At 46.8% G+C, this 16,241-nt stretch overlaps 1 protein-coding gene across 4 annotated transcripts in view; it reads right to left on the reverse strand.

Annotated features, from left to right (window-relative positions):
• Positions 1-16,241, reverse strand: part of SMCHD1 (structural maintenance of chromosomes flexible hinge domain containing 1) — a 102,758-nt gene that overhangs the window by 29,624 nt on the left and 56,893 nt on the right. For all 4 annotated transcript variants that reach the window (XR_013587260.1, XR_013587261.1, XM_078604837.1 and 1 more), the window contains exons 34-37: positions 11,133-11,194; positions 9,748-9,832; positions 7,614-7,745; positions 6,471-6,641 (exon numbers count right to left, since the gene is read on the reverse strand). Coding sequence is in view for 2 of the 4 variants with exons in the window: in XM_078604837.1 (XP_078460963.1) it covers positions 6,471-6,641; positions 7,614-7,745; positions 9,748-9,832; positions 11,133-11,194 (450 nt within the window). In the remaining 2 variants the exon portion in view is untranslated. The remainder of the gene's footprint in view (positions 1-6,470; positions 6,642-7,613; positions 7,746-9,747; positions 9,833-11,132; positions 11,195-16,241) is intronic.

Raw genomic sequence — 16,241 nt, forward strand, 5'->3', positions numbered from 1 at the left:
GGCACACTTACGCAAATGCACGTGCACGCATGGTGCTCTGCCCAACACACTCACACACGCACACGACCACACAATCCACACACACACAATATCGCATGCACACACAAATATAACAACACACCTGCATATACAACAGTTGACACACACAACACAAACAGCCATGCAGTCATACAGGTGGTTGAGGCAAGTGCTTCAGGCTGCTATAGCACCCGAGGGGATAGCGTGGCCCACACCACTCCCATCCAGTTTCTAATGTTTATATACGACAACCAGTTACATACACATTTAAGTCGGAATCGGTTGTGAAGACGCGGGCAATTTCATAACCACTCGCCCCTTATATTGTCTGTAGTCAGGATTCAAACCCAGGTCGATGGGATAGGATGCAAGAGCAGTGTGCTAACCACTGCACCACCACTTCTTTTGGGGTGGCCTGTCCAAAAGCTGTTTGGGAAAGTAGAGTTAACGATCACCTATGAAGGCTGCCGACATGGCATGAGTATTTGTGGTGGCCAGCACCGCGCCCGGCCAATTAATGATCATTACACACTGCACCAGTTACTCGTTGAAAGTCAAGTTGACCTAGGGCTAGGACCACCACTGATGCTAGCTGTGGCAAGGAATCGAATCCAGATCGCTTGGATAGGAGTGCAGTACGCTAACCACAGGACCGCTACTCAAGCAGTGGCCTGTCCACATACACACACGTATACACAAACTTAAAAGCCTGTGAATACACACACACACACGCCCGGTCACGTGACATTTGCACATGCCAAACACTGGGAATTCAATTATCCACATCAAACAGCTCCGTAGCATTCGACTCGTGACTGTCTACATCTAAGAGCACGCGTCTTCATCAACTAAAAATGCGTGCGCACCATCCCTCCCTCCCATCCAGAGCCCGGCACCGTTAACAATCCCACTTTCACTCCGCGGGCCATTTTCGCTTTCCAGCGAGGCGTGGATTAGTATGTGGGTCATCGTGGTTCGCATTTTCCCTGCGCAGCCTCGGCTGCCCCGAGACACAGCAGTAACCGAGCGCTGTCTTCATTGGGCGGGGTTGAGGAGCTCATGCAACCCATGTCTCATTTAATAGAGAGACCACTGCCCTCTACGCGCTCTTCACTCATTATAACTAAAGGGCACCTGTTCGTCAATCTAAACTATTATTTTTTTCACCAATTAAGGCCCACTGAGCAAAAGAGCTCTTCTTCAGAAGCGACCTGGCCACAAATAATAGCTCGAAGTGGCTTATCATGTGGAAATTTATAGCAGGCAGACAATTTGAACACGTTTCTAAATGTGGAGGGAAAAACCGGAGGACCCGGAGAAAAATCCACGCAACAACAGGGGATAACATGCATACTCCAAATATACACAACCTCCTGTATACCAAGCGAGGTAGTTAACAATGCGTGTGAAATGTCATGGTTTAAGTCTCTCTGTCCTGCCACCCACACCAACTCCCCCACAAGGGCTTTAAAAAATTTACAAAATTAATTCCAACTGTCAACAAAAAAAAGTAATTGGAAGAGAGTTTAGACATTTCTAAAACCCCACGAAGATTAGAACAGGGTTTCAGCCACATTTTTTTAACCTAGGCCGTTTGTACATAGCTCATCATCACCACCACCTGGCTGGGGAAAAATAATTCCAGACTCTGGAGGTAGCAGAAGATAATTAGTAGCCCTCCTACTGAGTAAAAGGTTGATCGAGGGCATGGATAGAAAGCTTTGGTTGCTGGAGCAGAGAGTGCACTAAGGAGAGTAGAGAAAGATGAGAAGAGTGTTATGGGGAGCATAAAGAGATGAGAGGAGAGGTAGGAGACAGTGGAGGAGAGGTAGGAGACAGTGGAGGGGAGGGGAGTCGAGTGAGATGATAGCTACAAACGTCTTCTTGGTTTTTTTTCGGTAAAGTCACGTAGAAGGGAAGTAATAAAATAATAAAAATAAAACATAATAAAATGAAACAATTCTCACGACGTTTCGGCCACAAAAAAAAAAAGCTACAAACGTATTACACACTTATTAAAGACCCAACGTTACTACACGGCAGGGGTAGGTCACTGTGTGCCAGCCAATGTCACTGCCCAAAACCTTAATCTGAAAATGACCCATGGCCAAAGGCCATAATAACAACACGACATCAACAAGACGTGATCGCAATCACCCGCGTGCACACAGGGCCAGCGTCGGAGGCCCCCCTCGGGAGCCCTGGCTTCGGCACCGAGCGGATGACATTTGGGTTAAATCGGGACGTTCCGATGGAGCGTTAAGAAATGTTGCTGCTCCTGCGGCATGACGCAGGCAGGGCTGCCAGATTTTTGGGGGGTAAACACCGCCAAAAAAACTCTGGAGCCGAAGGGCCCAAAAGCGCCCGATTGCTACAGCGGGGTCCAAAAAAGAACAGACGTTGTTCAAAAAGTAGTTTTTTTTCTGAATCACATTTCACAACAGCCGATTGTGAAGAAAATATCACAGTCTGGCAGCTTCGAGCAATCCGTTCACAGTCGGGTGACATTGCCGTGGCTGTGAACAACAACAAAAACCACAAACACCGTCACCACGAACCCGAATACCACAATCACCACCGCCACGACAACCACCAGCATCACCATCGCCACCACTGCCAAATGCTCGACCGCTGGCTCACAAAGCACTCGGGAAGTAATTTGTCAAGAGTGACACTGCCCGTGCAACGCCTTGGCTGCTGTGCATTGTGTCTTGGGGCCGTGTTGGTTTTTGTTTTCTGATCGGCATTGATAACAAGCTCCGAGCAGCACTTTTGTTTTTTTACTCGAGCACCTACTTACAGAACGGAACGACCACTTGTATGCATACTTCATGCTCGCGCGTCTTTAATAGGGGAATAAATATTAACGTGAATATATATCGTACGAGTGTGCGTATGTGAGGGGTTTTTTTTCCTTTCAATTATAGTACCACATACCATCATTCTAGTTGGCTCTGCCATCTGGCCCAAAGTCAAAGGAAACGTGGAATTTTTACCACTGCCTTGGGATCATCACTGCTCATTTGAGTAAAGTGACACCTTGACTTTGACATAAACATCGAGGATAACAACATCTGCAATGGTGGAGAGTGGTGCAGTGGTTAGTACACTGGCCCATGAACCCGGCGACCTAGGTTTCGATTCCCAGCCTCCACGTCTAAGATCAGCGGCGAGCGATACAACACATTCCTGCGGAGGGAGCTGGTAGGAACGTTGGGTTGATCGGTCAATGGCCAGGGTCAACGGCGGCGTGGTGTATTCCGCAAATATGGCCGACTGTGAGGGCGGGCACAAGCCGGCGTGAGTAGGTTAAACGTTGAGTTTTATAAGGGCATCACGGGGTGACCAGCCCCACCCAACCCAGCCCCACCCCTCCCACCCCTCCCCTCCCCTCCCAGCCCCTCCCCACCCTGCCCCTCCCCACCCTCCATTCTCCACCCAGCCCCACCCCTCCCATTTTTGGATGCACGACGGACGGACACAATAATCCCCTGTGGGCTGGTGTAACCAAGAGGTTCCTACCAGTATAAACTGGTCCTGGTATTCTGTCGCTTCTTAAACCCACGCCGTTGAGTCGCAAGGTGAAATTTGGTCAAACAACCTCCAATGACCAAAGTGGAATGGCGAGGGCTTCATCCAGCAGTTGACTGACGAAAGACTGTAAATTATTATGTATATTATTATTATATGCATGTGACATGTTAATGTTACACTTAGGCTCATGGAGTGAATAAAAACACTGCAAACAAAAACAGAAAAAAGCAACTGATTGTTGAAACGAATTACGACCCCATAATCTTCACGGGGTGGGGGGGGGGTGAATTATTGTCCTCTCTACTGAGGGAGTGGGGCTCAGGGGAGATAAGGCCGCTTGCTACATTCGTCTGAGACGCACTGGGCCGACACCGCCTAGACGCTAGGCTGCGAATCGGCGCAGCAACCCGAGATGAAAGCGTGTTCCCCAAGCGTGGCCCAGTTTAACCGTCTCGGCGCCGGCCTCTGACGAAACGAGGAAAACAATACAACATCGCTCGTGCGGATTCGCTTTTTTCTTCTCGGGATTCGGCCGAGCCCCAACTCGGCGGGACTCTGTTCCGCGAGGAAGGCACAGAGCAATCCACTCACTCATCTGCACAGCTGATGAACCGGAGCAGCGAGTCGCATTGCGTGCGCGAGCATGTGCGCTGTGTGAATGTGCGTGGGTCTGTCCCAATATTCTGTGAGGATAAACAGGGAGAGCTGTGCCTTTGTGCGTGTATGTGGACGTGTGTGTATTTGACACACGCGCACAATGCATGCGAGTCTGCCCCAATCGCTTATGAGAATGAAAAGGAGGAACTTTGTGTATGTGCGAGTATGTGCATGTGCGCATATATTCACGTGTGTGTACGTTCGTGTGCACATATATGAATGTTCATGTGTGAATGTTTAAGTGCTTATCTTTGTGTACACACGATTGTGTACACTGTATATGCTCGTGTAAATATATATGTGCGTGTGTGTTCATGTGTGGGGAGTGGTGGTGCAGCACTCACGAGCACTGCGCTACGTAACAACACCAATGACGATAATTTCAACTGGTCCTGGGCATTCCCCTAGGTTGACTCGGCCTCAAATAAGTACCTGCCGTAGTGTGTAAACATCACCACTGTGGACAAAGGCGGCCAGGCATGATGCTAGCCACCCACCCCCTTGTGTGCCGTGGAGGCTTTTGTAGGTGCTGAATAACAGCACTTGCCCCCAAGTCTGTTTAGGCTACGCGAGGATCTTTGTCATTGTATTCAAGTGTATATGTGCACAGCTGACAACACTGTGCGCGTCCTCTCTCTGTTCAGTTGCCCATCGTCATGTCGCTAGCACGGGATCCTCCCGGTGTGGACGCGAAAGGGGGATGTACACCACCGCACAGCGTCAGCCGCAGTGCACACACCGCAATAGTGCAGGCCACCACGATGGCGGCTGCAGAAGCAGCAGGAACAGGGCCGATCGGCACGCTCGCTCGTTAAAGTCCGCTTAACGACGGCTCGTAAAGCTTAACGACATGCTACATTTCTGTCAGAATTATGAGCACAAGCCAACACCCTAAGTGGCATAAAAGCACCTAAAAATTAGTGGCTGTCTACGAAGATTAGTCACGGAGGATTTGGTGTAGCCACGAGCAGTATTTCTGTTTCGTGCGCATGCACGTGTGTGTGTGTGTGCATTAATTAAATTCAATGTCCTTTATTTAACCAGGTGCGAGTCGTGATTTGTTTGGAAAGAGAGGGGGGAGGGGTCTGGGAAACCCTAGTCGGGACGTGTTTTATTTTACGACCGAGTTGCGGGTAATTTCAAACTCACTATTTGAGCTACCGGCCCTGGCACACAAAGATGCCCACGTTCGAGAATGATTCCCCCATGGTCCTTGACATCCGTTCTGCCGCGCACAGCGGTGAGCCTTGGTAATATTAATTTAATGAGAATATTTGGCCAGGAACAACACTGTGATACGGACTACATTCGTTTTCACAGGTGTCCTGGATCGATCGGCAGAGAGAGCATCGTAAATCACCACGCAAATCCGGAAGTCAGGTCCAATGGCATTCGATCTCTGAAGCTAAGCGGAGTTGAGTCTGGTTAGGACTTGCATGAGAAATGACCACGCATGGCGAAGAGGGTAGCTGTAAAAGACTATATTAAGAAATTCATCCGTGCGAAGTTTTGAGTGTCACCCCCTCGTATGGGTGGTGGGTTTTCTCTCCGTGTACTCCGGCTTCCTTCCACATGAAGTCAAGCATTCATTTTAAACACAAGAGAAATGCAGATTTGAATCCAGAATCTTGGTGTTGACAGCTCTGTGCTGTGACGCAATATTGGCCTCTGTACTGTCCAGCCATCTCCAACAGAAAAAACAATACCATGCCCAGTGTCTATTCTATATTTATTCATGCAGGTTTTTAAAAAATACTTTCTGAAAATGTTATCACGACTGTGCTCTAAGAGCCATGCTGCTATGAGACGGAGAATCGATGTGTATCTCTCGCACAGCAGTACAATCCCTTGGTCTTATTACCGAGCTTCCTCGTAAGATCCCTTATATTTAGCTCTGGTTCACATAGTAGGGGGCAGCTATATTTCACCCACCCTGCCACAAACAGCACTGGATGAAGGCCTCTCCCACGCCATACTGTTAACTCTAAGAGCTGGAACGTAGCCAAATTAATTGCAGAATTTATTTTAACACAATTTATTCGTGTAATCACTGTTAACCAGGCTGAGACCATCAACTCACGACAAATTAAAACCAGGTTTCATCACAGGCGGCTCAAACCTGCCATTGAGCTTACAGTGCTCAGCGGTGGCGACTTGGCACTTACCTTGGAGCCGCTCGGCCATGTGTGCATGTAGAACTTCTTTCACACCATACGTAGCAAACCGTGCTAATCGGAAGGTGCCACACCTCTGCCGCTCACCTGAATTTTGGCGACGCCGGCGGTGAGTGGGACTTGGACCGAGGGTTTATGTCCAATGAAGAGCGGCCGCTCTTCCCCCTCTGTCTTCTCCTCCGTCTTCTCCTCACTCCCCTCGATGGTCACCTCCACCTCTCCGTCCAAGTCGCAACCGGTCGGGTTCCCAAACTGGTCCTGCGACGCGACATGCCGTGTTATCGCACACGGGTGATGTCCCCTTTCTTAATCCACTGCTGGTTGGCGAAGGTAGGGTCAACAGCGTGTGGGAGCATAGAAGTACAATAGACCAATGGATTTACCGCACTGCCGTCTGCAGTCCACTAAACAGGCCCAGCAGTTGTGCATGACGGTCGCCCATCCAAGCACTTTGCGGCTTCTATCTGTGATCTAATTAATAACCACCAAGAACCATTCGCTAGTAGGATACGCCCAACTTTCAGAGTGGGGCTGTTCCCCTGCATTGAGATGTTAGCCAAAGCGACCTCCATTCGCTCTCTTAGATAACTGGTAGGATGAGCAGATACTGGGCCGCAGTGCATCTGTAATGTAGCCCAGGGGTCCACAATCCGAGCCTCTTTACCGACTGCTTCATGACGGAATGCATGTATTTATTCACATGCATAGAGTTTTGTACCGAATAAAAAAAAGCAAGCTCTTTTTCGATTTAAAGCTTTCGTGACTGCAGGGATTCATCTTCTTGGTTCTTTCGGTAAAGTCACGTAGAAGGGAAATAATAAAAGAATAAAAATAAAACATAATAAAATAATTCTCACGACGTTTCGTCAAGGCGCCCTTCCCCCCTTCCAACCCAGCTTAAATATACGCTCCAAGCGTGGTGGTGTTTCATTCAGACGCTGTCTCCCCGACAGACCTGTTCTTCACCTGAGGACGGTTGCTTGCGTTGTGGCTGAAACGTCGTGAGAATTATTTTATTATGGTTTATTTTTATTATTTTATTATTTCCCTTCTACGTGACTTTACCGAAAGAACCAAGAAGACAAGCTCTTTTTGCTACTTCTGTTGCTGACTCCTGATCGAGCCAATAACCACCGGGAATGGTTTGCTGGGTGGACGCCCTAATGGGTATGAGCCACACCGGCCTGCCGGTGGGTGCCACGAGAACGCAGGAAGCGCCGGGACGCTCACCGTGAGCCGCAGCGTGACGGCGCGCAGGAGCGTGCGGCTGTCGAGCGAGCGCGAGTTGGACACGGTGAGCGTGGCCGGTGTCACGTCCGGCTGCAGTCGCTCGGGCGGCCCCGGCTTCACCTCCAGCGTGACCTGAATTGGGCACGCGCGTGGCCAAGAGAGAGCGGGACGCGGTCAAGGAACGCAAGTGCCCTGTCTGGCTGGCCTGACCACGCTTACACTATGGGAACCTCATTTGCCAGTAAAAATATGATAATTGGTTTTTTACCCTTCTATCTGGCAACAAAACTGACACCTTTTTACAAGGAGTCATGTTTGAATAGACGGTCTATGCAAACATGACTCCTTGTAAAAAGGTGTCAGTTTTGTTGCCAGATAGAAGGGTAAAAAAACAATTATCTGCCCGCGCTTGTTTCACCCGGAAAAGCTTTGCCGAGTCTCGAGACACTTTTTCAGGAAAGTCCTGCCAAGTTTTCGCAGCAGGGGGGCGATGCTGCTGCTGTGTGTGTGTGTGTGATTCCAAATCGAGTGATTTGCTGGTAATTTTTGAGCATTGGGATGTTTGTCAAATTACGGTTACATTGTCTTCACAGCCCCTCACTTTGCAAGTCTCTTTTCCATCTCTGCCAATTTCTCTCTTTTTAAATCCTTTATATTAAGTTCACTTGCTTGCTTGCTTGTTTACGACCGTGCAAATCTTTCGGTCGTTTTTTAACCCACTTCCCGTGGATCCAATCGAGCTGACATTTTGCACACAGACTCGTTGTGCGTGACAATTAATTTTCGTGAAAATGTTTTTCCAAAATTTTACACTGTTTAGGAGAAAATAAATAAATATTTAATTACCAATTGCTTAATGGTGGCAGACAATCATCTGACCCATAGGTGGCAGCCATCTCAAGCCAGAGGACAACTCTAGCCGCCACGCATATAAAGGATTTATAGTGAAAAACTTTGCTTTTACGGGTAAATTGTTTTCCTTTCCCTTGTTCCTCTATTGTTTTATAGATCACAACTAAGGACCCCCTACTTTTCAAATGAGCATTGAGGCGGTGCTAATCTGCAGTTTACAGCCATAATTCTAGATTTGAAGCTTTCGTGACAGCAAGGATTCATATTCTTAGGTTTTTTTCGCTAAAGTCACGGAGGTAAAAAATAAAAATTAATAAAAGTAAAATAAAAATAAAATAAAATCACAACGTTTCGGAGGCAACACAAGATTCCGTCACACAAAAATAATATTCAGGGCCTACCTTGGCTCCTCCCACCCTCAACCAGTATATATACAAATACTGTGTTCTTGGAATTTCTCTCACTTGATACTGCTATCGTGCTGTGACTATTCCACCTGAAGACGGAAGCTTGTGTTGCCTCCAAAACGTCGTGATTTTATTTTATTTTTATTTTACTTTTATTAATTTAAATTTTTTACCTACGTGACTTTACCGAAAAAACCTAAGAATATTACAGCCATAAGTCAGTGGTGGAAATTCCACATTCCGATGGTGGGGGTTCGTCTAACCGTAGGTAAACTGTTGTTGACGTCCCCACAAAGTGGTACTTATTTTCGACCATTATCCCCAGTGGGATGATTCACTGGTTGAAATCGATACGTATTACAAACATCACAAAGCTACGACGAGATGGGCGTGCGGTAACACATGTTAGCACACAGACTTGATTCCCTACCACTTACAGCCCTTTGTTAATCCACTGCTGGATGAAGGCCTCCTCATCCAAACAAAACAATTAATCGAATCATGATTTATAATATACGCTTGGTCAAAATGGATTGGCGAAGGTGGTAGGGAAAATCAATCTCAGGCCGCTGGTGTTTCGTAGAGCATTGTGCAAACCACTGCGCTTCGGTTCTGCCCCATCGAGCGTTGGAGAATGGACCGTTTCAGAATCATATACCTTGTAAGTAATGGGTTCACATGACCTCTACTGTCACTAGAAGCTGCTAAATTCCCCACAAATGAAAACAAATTCTCAATTGTCCAAACAAATCACGACCAAGAGCCACGGAAATTCGTCAAATCGCAAGGGGGAGAGACTCATCACATGCCTACTTTGCAGCATTACAGTCTGCTGCTGTATAGAGATGCACATCTGGTGTTAGACTGCCACTCACCAGCATTCCCTTCAGCATTGTCTTATCGTGGGTGTATATGAACTCAATGTTGTACATCCCAGTGACTTCCGGCAGAACTTTATTCCTGCGAGAGACCGGTCCGCACACACACACACCGATCAATGCTCAATGTGCATGTGTGCATGCATGTGCAAGTGTGGGGGTCTATGTTGTATCTATATATAAAAGGGAAATTTGTGAATATGTTTGTCTGTTCAAAATGTTTAGCGTACTCCCTGACATGCAACAAACTTTAAATTTGCCATGTGGGTACTTTCCAGACTGTACACCATGGGGGGAAGGGGGGGGCGCAATAATGCATATATTTTACACGGCAAGTGAGCTGCTGTGACGTCACATGTCATGTGACCCGTATGCGGAAGCGTAACGGAGTGTGCCTGCTGATGTCACGCCACCCCCAAACCCTCCGCGGGTAAAGTGAAATACAAATGTGTTGCAGGTCTAAGGCGTTCTTCGCGCAGCATTGGTTTATTATTTTAGTCGTTTACTGCCGTACGCACCCTGAAGTTGCGTGTCTGCAGCAAGCACGTGTATGTGTACCTATGGACGCACGCACGTGTGTGTGGGGGGAGCGGTAGTGTAGTGGTTAGCGTGCTGTCTGTGTGTTTGTATCTGTGTGTCTGCGTGTGTGTGTGTGTGGGGGGAGCGGTAGTGTAGTGGTTAGCGCTACACTGCGCTACGAACCCGGTGACACGAGTTAGATTCCCACTCACGGCCACCACCGGTGATGATTATTTAAACCGGTCCTGGGCCTCCCCTAGGTCGACTCAGCCTCAAACGAGTAACTGGTGTGGTGTGTGAACATCACCATTGGGGAGACAAAGGCGGCCGGGTAGTAAAGCTAGTACTGTATAAAACATAAATGACGAAGACAAAGATTCCCCCATACGGCCTTAACAGACTGTTGCGGCAAGTGCTATTAGAGCATCTATTTAGGCCAGCACTGCACACGAGGGGGTGGGTGGCCTACAGCCTTTGTCTCCCCAATAACGAATGTTGACAAATCGTACCAGGTACTCATTAAAGGCTGAGTCGACTCAAGGAGAGGTCCATGACCGGTTCGGATATTTGTCACCCATGTTGGCCATGAGCGGGAATCGAACTCGGGTCCACCGGGTTAACAGTGCGGCGCGAACACTCCCCGCTTATGGAAAACAGGTCCACGCGCGCATGCCCACACGGTCAAACGGTTGTTGTGAAAAATTCCACGAAGGTGTAATGCCCAACATGATGGGAATAAATATCTCAAGTAATGAAACCCTTGCACCAACCGGGACCGCCCATCGTGGTGAAGTATGGGTTTTAAAAAGTTTCAACAGCAACGGGTATGGTGTAGAATTGTTGGTTGTTAGGCAGTCACTCACCGGAAGTAGAAATGTCCTTCCTTGTCTCCCGCTTGGGGCATGTTGCACTGGAATGTGATGCTCTGCAACGCAATTCATTAGCGTTACTCAAACCAGGTGATTGCCCGAGGACTCATTCATCCGTTCGTTAACTTTATTCAAACCAGATATATGAAAGTGTTTTGGTTTGCTCATCTATTTTGTTAGTCATACTCGGTGAGTTATAGTGAGATTAATTCATTAAATCCTTAACTGTATTCAAACCAGCTGAGTGGGCCAGAATTCCCTGTGGGTTGAGCAGAAATACACCACCAAACATGCCAATGAAAGATGTTGGATGTGGAATTTTTTAATTTGCACCCGGGGTTGTGAAAGCCACATGAAAACTGGAGGAGGGATGATCAATAATATGCAGCAAACTCTGAAATATTTCATGTGATCAGTTGAGTAGCTCAGCAAATAATGGAAATTGTGATTTCTTTATTTCTACCACTTCAAGTTGTTCTTCAACTCGAGTTCTGGGGTAAGATCAGGCCAAATCGAGCCAAATAAAGTTTCTCATCCTATGGAAACAAGATAGTATCGTTCGAGGGGACCGACAGTGAGATTAGTTTGGTGACGACAGCACAATAGCTCTTCGATGCGTTTTCTGGTTACGACGCGTGACGTCTGGCGTTTTCCTCTCAGCACGTGGAGCGAGACGTCGGACAAGTTCCACGTTTATTTTGTTTAACCAGGTAAGAACTCAAGAGATCAGTATATAGTCTCATTTGAAAGCGTGACTTTGGGAGGGGGGGGGGGGGGAGGTTACCGAAATGACGAAAGCGTTTTCTGGTTACGACGCGTGACGTCTGACGTTTTCCTCTCAGCACGTGGAGCGAGACGTCGGACAAGTTCCACGTTTATTTTGTTTAACCAGGTAAGAACTCAAGAGATTAGTATATTGTCTCATTTGAAAGCGTGACTTTGGGAGGGGGGGGGGGGAGGTTACGGAAATGACGAAAGCTAAACAAATAAAATAAAGGGCAGCAACAAAGCAAACATAAATCAGAACAAAAACAATAAAACATCGCATCGAACAACGTGCATTACAACCTAGAAACACATGACAGCGACGCAGCAAACCCGTGCGAACATACGCAGCAACACTGCGGCGGCATCGTATCGACGAAACCTTGCAACAATTAAAGAGTTCCGTTGTTTGTCCTAGGAGCCTTACTAAATTCACGAGACAAACTCGTCTTTTCAGGAGGATCCGCCCCATTCCGGATTTCAGGCCAATTCCTTCACATGTTGTGATTTTGCTCATGGGGAAAAAGGCAAGATTATCTGGAGAAAAACCCACGCTCCTCAGTGACGGGAGAAATACAACACCCATGATGGTGCCGGAAGTATCTTAAAGTGCACACAAGTAAAAATCTAGAGTACGGCACAAACTCGGTTAGTTCCGTGTGGTTTCCTGAATCATCGGCGCCTGCAAATTGTCCCAAAACCTTCACAATTAGCAATATAACTCAAATTAAAAACCTTAAATAATCCGCAGACATTTCCCGGGGCTAGCTTTTGAGCGGTGCTATTAAAAAACAATCGTGGTCGACACACGTCTAATAGCAGCAATAACGAACATGCTAAATCACTGCGACGGAGCGAGGATAACCTCAATCACGCGATGTCGCGCCGGGCTGCCAGCCGCCAACGGAAAGTCAAAACCACTTCTCTCCGCCTGATGAAGACCGCTTCTGTTGTGATAGAAACGTCGTGGGTTTTTTTGCTTTTATTATTTTAAATTAATTTAGAAATTTTTATAAAAATTTTATTCAACAATTTTTTTATTGTGTTGTTTAGCAATTTTTTTGCTTTTTTTCAATTGATTTTTATTTTAAATGAAATTTTTATTTTATTATTTTATTCTCTATCTACGTGACTTTACTGAAAGAACCAAGAATATGAATTCCTGCAGTCACGAAAGTTAAGGCAAAATTCAGATCCACTCGATAAAAAATAGACATTTACAACATTCATATTTTTGTGGCTGCATTTCGAGAGAAGAGAAGTGAAGCCCATTTGAATCATTCTCATTATTTCGGTAAAAAGCCCATTACTGTACATTGTTAGCTTCAAGGGATGGCAGTACAGCAAGAGGGTTTGTGAACCCGTGCGAGCAATCGTTTGCGCGGGTTTTCTCCGGGTGCTCCAGCTTCCTCCCAATATCCAAAATTCTCCTGAACAGACAATGGCCAAACATCCATATGCAGGGCCCTCGAAAAAAGTCTTGAGACTATTTTTAAGAAGAATTGACATTATTATGAGATTGAGCGCATGGGCCAGCTGCAAATAGAAAGCTAAAATTTCCCTTCCCAAAATAAGTAACTTAATTGGCCTTACATTTCAGCAGATGTGATTTTACCGTTCAATGACATCACACAGAATAACCGTGTAATACTATGAGTCACTGCATAGAAATAATGTCGACATTAATCAATTCAGCTCTATCGGACATCTGTGAGACTACTGTACATCTGTGAAAGAGCTTCATAGCTCATTGGATTTCTCCAGGATAAATAAAGATTCTGATGTACTTAATTTAAATAACTGGGAACTTAGCTACCTCTTCGTGCTTCAGGGGATGAGTTGCGTACGTGCTGACCCCTGGGCCGCTATGCAGGCTGTCCAAATAAACTCGACATTTTAAACGTTTTAAAATTTTCGAAATTCCTTGCCGGGTAAGGCCTGGGAAGAATTTCAAGCCGAGATGCACGCTCCCGCATGGCATAGAAAAAGTGACGTTTTCACCAAAGAGAAATGAGAAAAACCCACAACTAAATTTGCGTCTTCTTAGACACCGAGAAGGAATACCCAAAAAGAGCAAAATCTGCAGAATTTTCGATTTAAAGCTTTCGTGACTGCAGGGATTCATCTTCTTGGTTCTTTCGGTAATGTCACGTAGAAGGGAAATAATAAAATAATAAAACTAAAACATAATAAAATATAATTCTCACGACGTTTCGGCCACAACGCAAGCAGCCGTCCTCAGGTGAAGAACAGGTCTTGTATTTTATTATGTTATATTTTTATTATTTTATTATTTCCCTTCTACGTGACTTTACCGAAAGAACCAAGATCTGCAGATATGTTTTTCTTCAAGTTTTCCAACGCTGCTAACTCGCCGCCAACATTTGTTTCGTGTTTTTTTGGCCACAGAAACTGCCCGCGCCTGCCAGCGTCAGATCCTATCGCTGCGGGAACAGCACACAAGTGTGCGTGCTCCCCTCTCTGTATGTGCGAAGCACCGCCGTGGCCCGGACGGCGGGCTGCGACAGCGGGAGGCCTAAACGGGCGCAGCAAGCGGCGGTGAGAGTAGGAGGGAGGCAGAGAGCCCTCTCGCTTGACGTTTCTCACACGTTGCGGTAGACGCGTTCGCTGTTGAACGTCTCAACGTTCCAGAGGTGGCCAGGTGCGGCTTGGCAAGCTAAATGCCTGTGTCGATGTTATACATGGTCATGCGGGTTATTTCACCATACTTCACCATGTTGATGAAGGGTGGCAGGACAAGGGAGGGGGGGGACGCACCAATTTTTTTGAGAATATAAAGTAGAGAAACGTAATCGAATAAAGATTTGAGAAAATATGTAAGTTGAAGGCATCACACATGCTGTAAAGAAAATAAAGTGGGTTTGGAGGCGATGCTTCGATCGAAGGAATGATGTCCGGTTGATGAGACTCGTGATTGAGTTGCAGCAAAAGGAGGGAACTCGGCGGAGATGGAGATTCTAAATCAGCTCACGTGTGGATTGTTGGAAAGCGGAATCATGACGAATGGCAGTGGCTTCATAAGGCCTTTTATTCAGCAGACGATTGATCATGTTTCTGCTGCTGATGATGACATCCCATTGAGACAAACATCTCCTTAAGGGGAGGACTGACAGGGGAGCCGTGAGCCAGCATTGGCAGCTTGAAGAGTTTTATGTTGCACTTTGCCTCGGGCCGCACACACAGGATGGGATTCTCTCTGCTGGAGAGGATGTTTGCCTGTTTGAGGACCCTCCAGGGATGTGTCACCTCAATTACTCTCTTTGCGGACGCCACAGTTTGTAAGGAAAGGCTATTCGTTTTTACGGCCCTCGTATCTCATGCGGTACAGGGGGCGCGTGTTATGGATTATTATTAATGCCAGACCTGTACAGAGTCACCTAAGACCAAAGTACTCGAAATGAGCCCGATCTCATCATATATCGGAAGCTAAGCAGATTTGAATCTGGATCGTGATTGCATGGACAACCACCGTGCATAACATGTGTAAGAGGCTGTGGAGCTATGTTGTGGGCAGGATAATCAGTAAAGTACAATACATCATTATAATGTACTTAAAATGTACTTCTATACTCCCGCATCGATTTTGCTGTCCAATAACTGTTACTTGCGTACAGCTGTAAACTATGTTGGATTGGCGGGCTCAGCGTGTTTCATTCCATATTCATACATGTATGTTGAAGTTCTTTCGCATACTTCATGGCCAACCTTGCTCATCAGAGGTGCAGGGGAAGGACAACACACTAAACACAAAAAGCAGTTTTAAAAAAATAGTTTTCAATCTATATTTAAAAGTAAACAACTCCAGTGGTTTCCTAATATCAGAAGGAAGAGCATTCCAGACGGCCGCAGAAGCTTTCGTACAAAATCTCCAAGGACCGGTGTTGGTAAAGGAGACAATTGATGGTGGACCAGGTGAGAATAAGGCATGCATGGGGATTGCTGGTGAGAATAAGAAGGCAAAGTCAGGTGGGTAAAGTTGACAGCAGTGGAGTGGGGGCGGAGCAGAAATATTGGAGGGGGGACAGCAGTAAACCTAAGCAGGCAGGCAATGATGGTCGAGCAAACAGGCAAACGCTAATTTGGACGACTCAAAGCTTTGCATCTGTTTGCAGAGTGGGCGATCGTCAACTTTAGCCGCTTACCGTCAAGAATGCCTGGGCCACGAAGGCTACTCTGGAATGTCCGACAAGCCGTGTTGGGCAGAGGGAGGTTCAATCAGACTTTACCGCCGCACAAACATGCAGGAGACAAGCCGACGGGGGCTGATCAAACAATTGAGTTGTGGTGGTGGTGGCGGCGTGCGCGCGTGAACGCACG

This window comes from Lampetra planeri, chromosome 23 (assembly GCF_965212315.1).
Source record: "Lampetra planeri chromosome 23, kcLamPlan1.2.h2, whole genome shotgun sequence".
In the NCBI taxonomy this organism is placed as follows: Eukaryota; Metazoa; Chordata; class Hyperoartia; order Petromyzontiformes; family Petromyzontidae; genus Lampetra; species Lampetra planeri.